The sequence below is a fragment of the Balaenoptera acutorostrata genome, chromosome 5 (assembly GCF_949987535.1).
Source record: "Balaenoptera acutorostrata chromosome 5, mBalAcu1.1, whole genome shotgun sequence".
NCBI lineage: Eukaryota > Metazoa > Chordata > Mammalia > Artiodactyla > Balaenopteridae > Balaenoptera > Balaenoptera acutorostrata.
Genome location: NC_080068.1, coordinates 123,599,007 through 123,613,466, shown reverse-complemented (window position 1 = coordinate 123,613,466; position 14,460 = coordinate 123,599,007). Strand labels below are relative to the sequence as shown.

General features: G+C 41.3%; 1 protein-coding gene across 1 annotated transcript in view; it reads left to right on the top strand.

Annotated features, from left to right (window-relative positions):
* The first annotated feature begins 2,627 nt into the window (after window positions 1–2,627).
* Window positions 2,628–14,460, top strand: part of PRDM5 (PR/SET domain 5) — a 201,525-nt gene continuing 189,692 nt past the window's right edge. Inside the window, exon 1 of the mRNA XM_057547362.1 lies at window positions 2,628–3,100. Within this exon, the coding sequence (XP_057403345.1) occupies window positions 3,008–3,100 (93 nt within the window). The 5' untranslated portion in view covers window positions 2,628–3,007. The remainder of the gene's footprint in view (window positions 3,101–14,460) is intronic.

The following is a 14,460-nucleotide window of genomic DNA, read 5'->3' as shown; positions in this document are numbered from 1 at the left end:
ATTTTCTTATTTTTTTAAGACTGGATTTAAACTCTTGATATAAAGCAGAATTTTAATTTCCCTTTTTTCAAAGACAATATTGAAAGGTCACTTTCTAGCTTTAAAAGTTTTAAGAAATGACTCATCGTACCACTACTGTCTTACAGGCTTCAAAATCAAATTTCTGGTCAGTGTGGTGCATTTTCATCGGGCAAGCATATATGCTTTTTTATGTGTTGTAAGAGAGATTATTATTAAGAGCTTTTTGTTGCTGTTTTCTATGTTTTAGGTGGTAGATCTTCAGAAAACTCCAACAAATAGATAAAGAGAACATTGCATGCTTTAATGAAATATACTGTTTGTATTAGTTGTAACAAAATCTCTGATAGAGATTCATAAAAGATCTAGAAAGTTTTTCATTTTATTAATCTCAGATTTATCATCACAAACTAATTTATTTTTATCACTGCTTCCTAATTAGTAAAGATGCCTACATTCAGAAAGTTGAGCATTCTCAAGCTGACAACTTCGTTCCCCAGACACATAGCAGCGATCAAAAGGGAGCTATGCCAAAGCAAGGGTCATCAGTGAATGAGGCTTGCGTCAGACCAAGTCCAGAAAACATTTCTTCTTCTCTCTAGTGATCAAAAACTGTGGAAACTTTTCTGCCCAAAGAGACATGGCAGAGCATTTGACTGAGGAGCCAGGGTGGCTTGAGGGCCAGGGCTGAAAAGCTGTGTGTGACAAAGGACTGAGCGCCCTGGGGAAAGTGCCATGGCCACCCTCTGGACTGTGGTCTGGTTCCAGCTGGGCCCAGTGGACCTGGTCTGGCCTTATCTTAGCACTGGCTTAAACGATTCCAGGAAAACCTACTTAGTCCAGATTCTTTGAGGAACAACAGTTGGAGTCTAGGCTCACCGTTGACTAATTTGAAAATCTCAGATTAGCCTCAGAATAGACTTCTAATCAAGACATATTTATTGAATCCCTATTACATGTTTCAAGGCCATCTAATTTCAAATTTCCCCCAAACAAACTTTGTTTATTTATTAATTCATATCCACCTACAGGAAGTTAGATATCTTTAATGGTAGGTCAAAGAGATCATAACTCAAAGAATGATTAAGGCATTGTTCCTCTCACCCCGGCAAAGCTACCTACCCTTCAGTTTAAAAAAAAAGAAGATCATTTATTTATGCTGTTCTTTAAAATCTCCAAATATTGCTATTACATGATTTTCTTCATAATGCTTTTTCAAAAACCTTTTTCTAAACTTTAATAAAATTCTCCTACTTAGGAAATTAGGAACTGTTTGTGTTCCAAAGCTTTCCTTAGTGCGGAAGACACAGGAATCATTTCCATGTGTGTTGCTAAAAACAAGACAACAGGCCCCAAATGGAGTCCCTTATGCTAAACTCTCCATCACCAAACTGAGACTTAATTACAATTTCGGCTCTTCTAGAAATGGAAGCTTAAGCCAGCCAACTGGGAGGTGCCTTGCCTATTCAGCATTAGTTAGGTAATGTGCCTAACAGACTCCCACCATCCCCTAAGAGAAAGATACCTTGCAATAGCCACTCCACTTTTTGCCTGGTATAACTTCCTTGCTCTTGCTCCCTTCTACCCGTAAAAGCCTTTCACTTTGTATAGCTCCTCAGAGCTCCTATCTGCCAGATTGGATGCTGTCCTAAACCGTGAATTGTTGAATAAAGCCAATAAGATCTTTAAAATGTATTCAGCTGAGTTTTTAAAAATAGTGTGGCCTTTAATTTTGTCAAAATTATTATTACTATTAGTTTATCAGAAACATCAAATATTTATTGGGAACATCAAATAGTTCCTGAGAAAAGAACCCAGAGTAGAAAATTATCAAAAATATCAAGAGAAATGAGTAGAGAGCACCCAGTTCCTCTTGAAAGATGAAACATCCTTCTAAAGTTCTTTCTGAGCGCCACTGCGATACCTACTAACTTCCATTAAAAACACTAAAAGAAGACTTATGGTGTTATTTCACGGCCGTGATTCCAGATTCCACTGTTCGGTCATTCCCTCTTATCTCCCCCATCTCTATTGCTCTATGTCTGAAAATCTGGAATTGGTCTGGTGATTTTCAAGGTAGAGAGGACTCAGGAAGAGCTCATCTTTGGAAGTGTAAGAATTTCCCAGGGATTAGGACACCAGAACAGAACTAGTTTCTACTGGATTTAAATATTACAATTGTTCACGACAAATTTTGAGTTAACTTGAAATGGATTAGCTGCAGGCTGCGTATACCCGCTTTCTCTGAACGTGAATCTACATATTTATTGGTCCCCTATGTGTTCGAACCTCTGAAACAAGCACGAAATAAACCAAAGATGCATAACTCAGATGTAAAAGGATTAAAATGTCCTTGACTCTAGGGATTGTTCTCAGTAGTTAGGCAGTAAGTATGCCTTCGGTCTAGAACTTCTAAAGTTGTTTTGGAGGATGGCCCCAGCTCGGTCAAGGCCCATTTCGTTTTGCATCCGAAGAGTGCAAAATTCGCCGACTGGGAGTACAAGCTCCGAGACTCAAAACCCAGAGCTGGTCAAGGGTGGGTCCGCACGCGGCTGCGCGGGGCGCACGGTGCGGGCGGGTCCTTCGGCTCCGCGGCCTCCGGGTTCGAAGCTCAGGGGTCAGCCCTGCCCCGGGCTCCACGCCCGGGAGCGGGTCCGAGCCGCTAACTTCGGGCCAATCAGCGCGCGGCGTCCCCGCGCCCGCAGCGTCCCGGCGCCCGCAGCGCCCGGGCCCGCGCCCCCCACGCCCCCGCGCCAGCAATGGCAGCTGCGGCCTCGGCGGCTCCGGGCCGAGCTAGACCCGGGACGAGGAGGGGCTGAGCCGCGGGGGATCCTGGAATCGGCGGGGAGGTGGGGATTCTGGGAGGAAAACTCCATTTCCTCCTTCCCCGCCGGCCTCTCCCCTCCACCCCGGCACCCCAAATTTCCATGTGTCGCCTCCCGGGCGCAGAGCGCCGGTGTTAAACGAGGCGGCGGCCGCGGCTGGGAAAATGCTGGGCATGTACGTGCCGGACAGGTTCTCCCTGAAGTCCTCCCGGGTTCAGGACGGGATGGGGCTCTACACGGCCCGCAGAGTGAGAAAGGTGGGTGACCCGGCGGCGGCCTGCGCGCCTCTGCTCCCGCTGCGCGCCCTGCGCCTCCCGGGCTCGCCCCTCCGCCGGGCCGGGGGCTCCGCGGGCTTCACTCGCGTCGCCCCTCGCCGGGCCGGCCGGGAGCCCCGCGGGGAGGCTAGGGCGGCGGGGGCGGCCTTCGCCCGCCGCGCCTCGCGAGCGGGCAGCGCCACGTAGGTGTCGGCGGGGCGCGCTCTGCAGCCGGCCGGTCCAGAGGCGGAACTGCCGCCGGCCGCCCTGCGGCAAGATGTCTTTCCTCCCCTGCAGGAAGTGAGTCGGGACGGAGCCTCCCTCTTCCTCGGCTCCGGGAGTGGGCAGCGGCACGCGTGGGCGGGTGTCTTCCCAGGCGCGCACGAGCTCCATCGCCGCCTTTCTTCCTGTAGGGAATGAATGCCTCACTTTCCCTGTGGGGATTGGGGGGAGCTGCCCAGAGCGCAGCTCAACGCAGGCCTTAGCATGTCATTCAGACACCCCGCAGTTCTTTCCTTCCTTCCAAAATGTGTAATGAGAATCCTGGGAGGTGCCAGCTAGATAATGCTTGAATCGTTCAACTTTTTTCTCAGCTTTTTTGGATTTTCCTCGGATCTTTCCTTACAGAGATTTAGAGACACGTGAGTAGGACCAGCACATGGCAGTGGCCCTAAGGGAACGGCCTGGAAATGTTGGATGTTGAAAGCAAAGGCCTAGGAGGAGAGATTACTGGACAATACCAGGTCTTTGGGTTCGATGAGACCTGTGTTATAGCCGTTTCGCAGGATATGTAAAATCTGAAATCACGGAGGCAGTGGTGAAATGCCCAGGGTCATGAGAGCCAGCGTTTACTGAGCAGATACTTGGTGCTAGGGCCCACGCTTGCTGCGTTACCTCTGTTAGTAACTTCACTGGCACAGTACTCCCGTGAGAACAGTCTTAATCCTCTTGTAGGAGAGGAGAAAGCAGAAGTACTTGGAGGTTAAATTTCCTGCTGAGTTAGTGAGTTAGGTTTCAGACCCATCGCTTCTTAGTCCAAAGCTCATGTCCTTCCCAGATCTGTTTCTGCTAGCTTCCCAGCACCCCTCACCCCCACTGTGTAGGGGGGAGGTTTGGGCAGGAGCAGGCTTGTTCAGTTAAGGTGGGCTAACGAGAGGTTCACAAGATGCACCGGAGACACCAGGATGTCTTTCATCTGAGTATGAGTCTTTCCCCACCCCCTCACCTAAGGAGCAGGTGAAGAAAGGTGCACAGGTGCTTCAGAAGGCCTTCATTGACAGCAGGGTCTGTAAGTATCTACCAGGGTAAAATTGGAAACAATAAACCCCGTATTTACTCCTTCAAATGGGAGTTTGGGAGAATGCTCCAAGGAGAAAAGCAGGTGTAAACACTTGATCTGAATAGATGTTTTTGCCAAAAGGGTAAATGTTAAAATCAACATTCTTTCAAAGCAGAAGTTGAGATTCTGCTTTTAATTTTCTCACAAGATATGAAAATTCCCAAATGGAGTTTTCTTGAAGGTCTCAGGACTAAATATAAGTACTTAAAAATTAAACACAGTTCTTAAACATTAGTTTGTTTTATGTTATTAACAGTAATATAGTAAAAATTGTACAAATATTATAATTATTAAATTATCCTTATTTTTTGCCCTATATTATTTAGGTTTTTAGAAACAGCTGGCCGATGTATGTTCTTTTGATATTTTTATTAATTACAAATTCTTTTTCCATGAAATAAGTTATTTGGAAGTTTTAAATTATTTTGGGGTGTAGAATGAACAGCTTCCAAAATCATATATTTCTGCATTTTATTATTGCAGTACTTATAGATACTTATCTTTTCCTGGTTTGTGTAACTTCAACATGTAAAACGCATGGTTTCATCCAGGTCACATCTAGAATGCTTACCTATAGTTCAAGTGAATATGCAGATGTTTGCAATAAATCCAAATGACATAGTGATATAGTTTAGTTGTGATCACAAGATAATCATAAGGTCATTGATCACTGACAGGTTCATTGATGCCAGAAATGACCCTGAAGTAGGCTTCAGCTCCTTTGCCTTCCAGAAGCTGAGGACAAAGCAGAAGCTGAATAGCAGATTTTAGCTATACTGTAAAGCTACAGCTGAATATCAGTGCATCCCTTACCAGTTTGCATATAGTTTCTGGATGCTTAAATATTTTTGAAGTTACCTTGTACTAGCTTTAACTCTGGCCATTAATCAAAGGGTCTGCGAAAAAGTATTTCAGCAGCTCTGTTAAGGACCTCACTTAAAAGTTTTTATGTTCTCTATTCTAAACAAATTTTGGAATGTATCACAGAAGTTTTATCACACTTTTACAACACGTATGCTTGTATAACAATTCTGTTTTTCAAAAACAGTTGCAATTCAAGTCATCTATTGATTTCAGTTCAGAGAATCTAATCCAGAGCTGTACTGAGGTTGGGGGATTTTGCTAGACCCTCTACCCCCGCTACATTCACCATATTGATTGGGGATTCCCTTACCAGTGGGATCCCTAATCCCTTTCTAGACCCACCCCTTTTTGTGCGGAGTCTCCTAGAGTGGGATCCCTGCGGCAGAGTCACCTAATTCCCTGGCTCCACCTTAGTCCCACTCGGTTTCCTTGGCAGTTGTCCTTTTTTGTAGGCCTGGTGCTGCTGCTTTTTTTTTTTTTTTCTTTTCTTCTATAAAATCTACAAAATGACAAGAAGAAGAAATGGGAAAGACTTCTTTTTCTTTTCTTGCCATTATGGAAAGTCCTTTCCTTTTCTTGCCATTATGGAAATTTAGAGATTGCACGAAGAGAGGGTCATCTGGTAGATATTTCTGTGTAAGCCATTATTCTTGGAGAAAGAATGGATGAGAGTCTGCTGGAAAGCCCTAGAGTAGAAAAAGGAGGCCTGAGTTCATTCACATTTATACGCATTGCAATTTGCTAATGATAAGATAAAAAATAATACAAAATACTAAATTTAACACTTTAGCATGCCAGACCCTGTTCTAAGTGCTTGCCATGTGTTATCTCATGAGCACAGTTTAATGTTGTAAAAAAGATGTGGAATTCTAGGTTACTATGCAGATTAAAATTAATGTTAGGTACTCAAAGCTAATATAGGAAGTATACATACAGTGAAAAGTTATGTAAACATCTCACTACATTACATTTTTTATATCATGACCATATTTTTCATTGCCAGCTTATATGCTTAACCAGGCCGTGGTGTGTTTGACATTGTGTTTGAACACAGAAAGTGGAGAGGTAAACCATAAGATTTCTTTGAGCTCTCAGATTCTGTGATTTTATGGAAAGGGTTAAGGTGGCAAATATACCACTACCAGTCTTCGTTTCCTTGAGGTTTGTTGTAGGCTGTTGGTTTTTCTTCCCCTCTGACTTTCAGTCATTTAGTCTTTTCAATTGTGGCAGGTACTGTGCTAGGCCTTGGGGATACAGACGTGTGAGAAACAGACAAGGTCTTTGTCCACATGGAGCTTGTGTTCTTGTGCGGGGAGAGACGTAGCAAACAGGTAAAGAAAGGGAAGATTTCCAAGACAGTTGCAGCCTGTGTTAAGTGAAAGAAATAAACGGGGTGATGCATTAGAGAGTGAATGGAGGGGGGGCCTCCTGGTGGGGCATTGATGAGGCTCAGGTCCCTTGATACACACCAGCCACAGGGAATTGACCCCACTGGGGTAGCTCAGTTCCTGGCTTCCTTCCCTCTCATCCCTGTGCCTTTTTGCCTTAGGGACTCCTGAGTGGCATCCTGTGCCCTTGAACCCTAGGGCAGTCTCCCACTACACTTTGTTCTTCTCTTGAACAAATGCAGGTTCCTAGTTCAAACTTGCCAAATACCCTAGGATCTTATCCACAGCTTCTTTTCAGGGCACAACTTATTGGCAGCACGGAGGCATTAGTTTCCTATTGCTGATTCCAAACTATCACACATTTAGTGGCTTAAAACAATACAGGTTTATTATTTTATGGTTCTGGAGAATATAAATCTAAGATGGGTAGGCAAGGCTGGTTCCTTCTGGAGGCTCTAAAGAGAGAGTTTACTTGCTTGGCTTTTATAGTTTTCTGGAGGCTGCCCACGTTCCTTGGCTCATGACCCCACATCATTCTGACTTCAGCTTTTGTCATCACATCTCCGTCTCTGACTCTGACCCTCCTGCTTCCTCTTACAAGGACCCTTGTGATTAGATTGGGTCCACCCAGATAATGCAGGGTAATCTGCCCAGCTCAGGGTCCCTAATGTAATCCCATCTGCAGAGTCCCTTTTACCATGTAAGTTATAACATACAGATTCTAGGGGTTAGGATGTAAACGTTTTCCGTGGGCCATTATACATCCTACCACAGCTCCAAAGTATAATTCTTCCTTGTCTACATTATGTGGAACATTTTACAGTGCATCCTTCCTCACATACTGGTCCCAATAAAATGTACGCATTACAGATCTACCATGTTGATTACTCTTCTGCCTTGTTTTCAGTGTTGATTCTAGCAGAGGTCAACAAGATTGGCATTCATGCAGTAAAGCCTGGGTGAGTGGTCCCCTTATAAAGAGGAAGAGAAAATATGTACATGAGAAGTAGAATAGGAAATAATAGATTCTGATGGTGTTCTGAATGATGGTGTTTAAAAGAACTTCAGAGGGAATCCAGCTTGCACCTTCTCATCTTACAGATGAAGACATTGAAGCCCAGAGAAGCTTCGCCTGGCATCTTGCTGCTCACAACTGTATTGCAAGCTCCTATTCCTTCCACAGTACCATCTCCTTCTCCCTCTCCTTCACGCCAAGGCAGGCACCTTGATTCTCTTTGAGGGATTTGTGGCAGACATTTGATGAGGTAAAATCCCAAGAGAAAAATAACTGAAATAAGGGTTTAAATCTGAGTTTGTGAAAATACAAGAAGCTAAAAAAAAGAGGCAAGTTGTATAGCGTTAGAAAAACATATGGGAAAGAGAAAACCCCCAAAGAAAAGTAAGTAAAAGCATAGAGGAAGAATCACCATGCATAAATTTTAATACAAGAAGACTAGATTTTGTGGAAGAAGGTGTTTTGTTGATCCACTCAGAAGGTGACTCTTCTGAAGAAATAATGGGTCTTTATACTCTGGCTAAAATTCTGCCAGTAGATGTTTGTTTACTGTTCCTGGTGGCTGGTGATAGCTAATCTGGAAACATAATCAGAGGGAAAATAATCACCATCAATGCCTGCCATATGTGCTATCTCTTTTCTGTGTTCACACATTTACACTCGACAAGAGTGACTCAATGCAGCTTTGTATTTCCTGGTGTTATGACAGATTCAGATTTTGTTTTTTGTGTGTGATTATGACAGCTACAGTTAATTCTTTCAACAAATATTTATTGAGCAATTGCAGTTGTTAGGCACTGGGCTAGTTGCTAGTGACAGAAGGGTGAGTGACAGAATTGTCACTGGATGTGTTACACAGTTTGTATTTAAGCCCTACAACAAGTCTGCGAGGTGGCCATTGTTGTCCTTGTTTTATAGATGAGGACACTGTGAGGAAGGTTATATCACAAGGGGATTAATCAGAATTGGAACTCACATTCTTCCATACATCCCTTTCACTAAAAAAAAAAAAAAAAAATTATTTTTTTCCATACTGATAAAATGCTATATCCATGAGCATTTCCATGAGTACAGACACATACCTATTCACACACTTTTAAAAAGTTATTTTACAAAAAGGAGAAAAGAGTATCATTTAGCAGTATCTCGTAGAAATCCCTCTAGGTAATCTGCTTTGCCTCTAATTTATTATTTTTAATAACTGAACATATTCTATGCAGAGGATATGACATAATTTTCATTTCTTTGGGTCTTGTTTTACACAGTTATTAAGTAAATGTTTATTACCAAGATTTGTACCAGCTGTTTGGAATACAGTAGTGAACAAAATAGAAATTCTGGCTCTTGCAGAGCTTGCATTTTCGTGAGAGGAGAAGAAAATTAACAATGAACGATTAGAAAAGTCTTATACTGTGTTAAAATGTGATAAATGCTGTAGAAAAAAGAAAAAGTAGAGCTGGGTATTGTTGACTTGACAGACTGTATGCGTTTGTGGGAGGATGTTTTTCTACATAGGTGGTTGGTCCAGTTAATCCTCACTAGCCGGGCAATTTGGGTAATGACTTAAAGGATGGGAGGAAAGTAGCCAAACATTTCTAGGGCAAGAACATTCTAGGCAGCAGTTAGAGTAAAGGCTCTAAGATGGGCGTTTGCCTGTTGTGTTCCAGGAATAAGGAGGCTGGGAGGCTGGAACGGACTTACCGAGGGGCCGAGTACTAGGGGAGGAGGTCAGAGAGAGAGTGAAGAGAAGGGTACCAGGCCTACATTTCTTAGGGCATTTTGGGGCATTGTAAAGCCATTGGCTTTACTTTGAGTGAAATGGGGAGCCATTGCAGGGTTTTGAGCAGATGAGTTACATGATCTGACTTGAGTTTATCAGGATCACCCTGATTGCTGTGTGGAGAATAGTTGACCAGAGGGTGAATGTGTAAACTGGGAGACTTATTAGGATTCTTTTTTTTTTTTTTCTAAATTAAATATTTTTTATGATTGTGAAAAAAAGGAAATAGATGTAAATTTAACAAAACATTTACAGTACTTGTATGCAGAAAATTATACAACACTGAGGAAAGAAATAAAAGAAGATCTAAACAAAAGTAGAGACATACGATGCTCATGGATTGGAAGATTCAACATAGGAAAGATGTTAATTCTCCCCAGAGATACATGGGTTTAACACAATTCTTATCGCAATCCCAGCCATATTTTTTTTGTAGATTGAGAAAAGATTATTTTAAAATTTACATGGGATGGCAAAGAAACTAGAATATCTATATTAGTTTTTGAGGGCTGCATAACAGAATACCACAAACTGAGTGGTTTAAACAATAGAAATTTATTGTCTCAGTTCTGGAGATTAGAAATCTGAGATCAGGGTGTCAGCTGGGTTAGCTCCTTCTGCAGGCTATGAGAGGAAATCTGTTTCATGGCCCTCCTCTAACTTCTGGTGATGTTTTTTGGCTTGTAGAAGCATCACTCCAATCTTTGCCTTCATCTTCACATGGTGTTCTTTTCCTGTACGTGTGTCTTCGAATTTTCCCTTTTTGTAAGGACAGTAGCCATTGGGTTAGGGACCACTCTAATGATTCTTTTTTTTTTTTTTTTAAATGCATTAATCTTTTTTTTTTTTTTTAATTTTTATTTATTTATTTATTTATTTATTTATTTATTTATTTATTTTTGGCTGTGCTGGGTCTTTGGTTCGTGCGAGGGCTTTCTCCAGTTGCGGCAAGTGGGGGCCACTCTTCATCGCAGTGCGGGGACCGCTCTTCATCGCGGTGCGCGGGCCTTTCACTATCGCGGCCCCTCCCGTCGCGGGGCACAGGCTCCAGACGCGCAGGCTCAGCAGCCGTGGCTCACGGGCCCAGCTGCTCCGCGGCATGTGGGATCCTCCCAGACCAGGGCTCGAACCCGTGTCTCCTGCATTAGCAGGCAGATTCTCAACCACTGCGCCACCAGGGAAGCCCTCTAATGATTCTTAATTTGATTACTTCTGCAAAGACCCTGTCTCAAAAAACAGTCACATTCTTAGGTTCTGGGGGTTAGGACTGGAATAGATCTTTTTTGGAGGGGAAAGAATGTGACTCAGAACAATAGCCAAAACAATTTTGAAAAAGAATGAAGTGTGAGTAATCAGTCTACTCCATTTCAATATTTACTGTATAGCTATAGTAATCAAGACTGTATGGTATTGGTTGAGATATAAACATATAAGTCAACATAAGAAAAGAGAATCCAAACATAGATCCTTCTTTTGCAATAATCCATGTGAGAAGTGACGGTGTCTTAGACCAAGATGGTGGCAGTGTTGGAAGTGTAGTTTGAAGATAGAATCTGCTGATGAGATAGGTGGAAGAAAGGGAAGATGATTCCAGGGGTTTTAGCCTGAGAAATTGGGAGGATTGGTTTGTCAGCCAGCAACTGAGATAGGGGAAGATTTTGGTGCAACAGGTTTAAATGGGGAAGATCTGCAGTTTGGTTTAAGGCATGTTGATTTTGACAAGTCTGTTAGACAACAGATATCAAAAAGACAGTGAGATATAGTTGTTATACCGGCAATTCCTCCTTCCCATCCTTTATGCCATCATTTTCATCTATTTTGTGTGTTATAAACCTTACAGTACATTTTTACTATTTTCCCTTTATACCATCAGTTACCTTCTAGAACAATTAAAAAATAAGGCAAATTGTGTTATTTACCTTTATTTCCATTTCTGGAGCTCTTCATTTCTTTGTTTTGAGTTACATTTCTGTCTGGTATATTCTGGTACCATATTCTTTGAGCATTTCTTGTATCACAGGTCTGCTGGCAATGAATTTTCTCAGCTTTTGTTTTTCTAAAAAAAGTATTTTGCTTTATTGTTTGAAAGATATCTTCGCTAGGTTGACAGGTGTTTTTTTTTTGTCATTGAAGATATCACTTGTTCTTTTTTTTAGTTTACAAAGTTTCTGACAAGAAGTCTGCTGTAAGTTACATTCTTCACGCATAATCTTTTTTCCTCTATCAAGGTTTTTCTCGTTTTCTTTGCATTTTAACCGTTTGAATAGGATGTCTTTAAAATTTTTTTAAAAACTTGCTTTTTTATTTTATATGTGGTTTGATGTCTTTTATCATTTTTGGAAAATCCTTAGCCATTTTCTCTTCAAATATTACTTCTGGCATAAGCTTTCTCTCTTCTGGGACTCCAATTACATGTATGTCAGACCAATTGATGTGATATTGTCTCACAGCTCTTACATTCTTTGTTCTTCTTTTTCTTTTTTTCTTTTCCCACTTTGTGTTTGTTTAGGTAATTTTTGTTGCCTTATCTTCAAGTTTACTGCTGCTTTTCTCAGCTGTGTTAAGTTACTTGGAGAGTCTGTCAAAGGAATTCATTTTTGAAACCATGATTTTTATATCTAGCATTTTCACTGGATTCTCTCTTATAGGCTCCATGTCTTAGCTGATATTTCCCCTACGTTCTTGCATGTTATCTGCCTTTTCTAGTACATTCTTTAACAAATTAACCATAGTTATTGTTGAAGTCCTTGTCTGATAGTTCTAATGTCTGTGTCATTTCTGCATCTGATTCTGCTGATTGCTCTGTTTCTTCAGAATTTGCTGTTTTTTCCCTTGTTTCCTTGAATGTTTTTATTTTTGTATTTTTGACTGAATGCCAGTGTCATGTGTGATACAATCAGAGTGTGGTAAATAGTATTTATGTTTGGAAATATGCACATGTTTTATTTTGTCAGCCTGTTTAGTGTGGGAGTTTGGGTCAGCCTAGTTAGGAGATAAGGTGGGTTTGCATTATGTTGTTGTTTTTGTTACTTTCAGTGCACCACAGGCTTCAGATTCTTCTAGAGTTGCCTTGTGATTAGGGTGGTGGCTGGAATGTTCCGGGTGTTTCTCAGCGTCTCTCTTCTGCTCTCAGCTTTCTCCTGTCCCTGAGTGCCTGCACCATAGTGGGGTTCTCTCGCCAAGTTGCCATGCTCTCGTCCTTCCCCCATAGTAGATCGCTGTGTTATTCGAGGTCTGTGTTCTCTCTGTTCTCTGTCTTGGTCCAGCTTCACTCTTATCTAGGGTTTATCAGCCTGAGCTCTGGGAGTTGGGTTTCCATAGCATTCCTACCTCTCTTTCCCATAGGAGCCAAACTTTTGTCTTGTATCAGTGATTGGTTCTTTTGTGGGAGAGTGTTTCCTGTACCTCACCCAATGGTAAGAATCCTTTGAGGTTGTGGTATAAATTCCTGAGCCTGTACTGCTTCCTTCAGCAGCAGTTGATCTTTATTTGTATCCTGGAGATGACAGAGTTTGCTACGTTCTTGTAGTAGCTAAAGGCTTCTCCTAATATGAGAGAAAGATAAGGGCAGGAGGTATGGGGTGTTGTGCATTCTTGCAGCGGCTGCTGTTTTCCTTCTGCACCACTGAAGGAGTCTCTCTGTCCTTCTTTCTGTCCCCCAATCTTTCCTATATGGGGAGACCCTTGGAAAAGAGTCTGTAAGTGTGTGTGAACTCCCCTTGGGTCTGGGGCTTCCAGTGGTTCTATACAGTCAAGCTGTCTCACATGCATTCTTCAGCAAACTATTAAAATGTTAATTGATTTCTTACTTGCTTGTGTGGTGGCCGGCAGCTCCTCCTTCTGTGATCCGCCATAGGTAAGCCAGTGCACTCTTCAAGAAAAGTTATGATTTTATAGTTTATCAGACTTTCTTATTATTAGGGTAGGAGTGATAGTCTTTCTAAATCTTTGATGGATATTGAACTTTGAAAGTTTTAAGATTAATGGCATTTTCTGTATATTTTTATTTATTATTTTTTATTACTTAACCTATCTGTCCAATTTTGAAAGGTATTTTAAAATCTCCCACTCTAGTTCTTGCGTTTTTTTAAGATTTCTATGCTACTGGTTTCTCACTGTTCTATGTTCTTCATAAATATGCTTTATATCATTACATAACGTTATGCTTTATTCTGTTTAGTGCATTCAGCTGTTAATTTAACCTTGTATGGTACGCTGTTGCCTTTCTTTTCTTTGCTTTTATCTGTATATCTTTGTCTACTCATTTTAATTTACTTTTTATCATTTTGTTTTATGTTTTTGTAATCATGTTAGCTAGGTTATATTTCATAATGCAGTATTACTATCTCATTTAATAAGAGAATTTAGCCTTTTCATATGTAGTGTAATGACTGATATAATTGATTTTTATTCTTGTCATCTTCACACTCATTACTTATTTTATATTGTTATAACTTATTTTGAATTTTCCTTTTTTTTGCTGTCTGTTCAAGTCACTGTTCGTTCTTTTCCCCCCTCTTGTTAATTTATTAGTTCTACTCTTCTTTTTCTTTAGTGATTTACTTCTTCTTTTCCTCTTTCATAATCAGATGCACATGATTTTTTTATTTGATAGCTAGAGCCTCAACCATTTTCTCCACAAAAAATATGATTTCTTCCACAAGATGTTCATTTCTCTATTAGTTCCCTCTTCTCCTTTCTTCCTGCCACCACTCAGCCCTACCCCCAACCTCTGCCTGCCCTGCAACTTTGGGGATGCTTTTATCTTCCTGCCTTTCTTCCCCCCAGATTCCTAAGTTTTGATGAAATGGTGTGTTACTTAATAGAATTTCTTTTAAAAGTATATCCCTTGTTTAAAGAGTTGTTATTTAACTTGTATATTCTGCATACCCAGGTGTGTATATACACCAGCTATTCATTTTCTTCTAATTTTTGTCCTTTGTTCTGGTTAATTTGTTTAGTGAGAGACTTTTTATG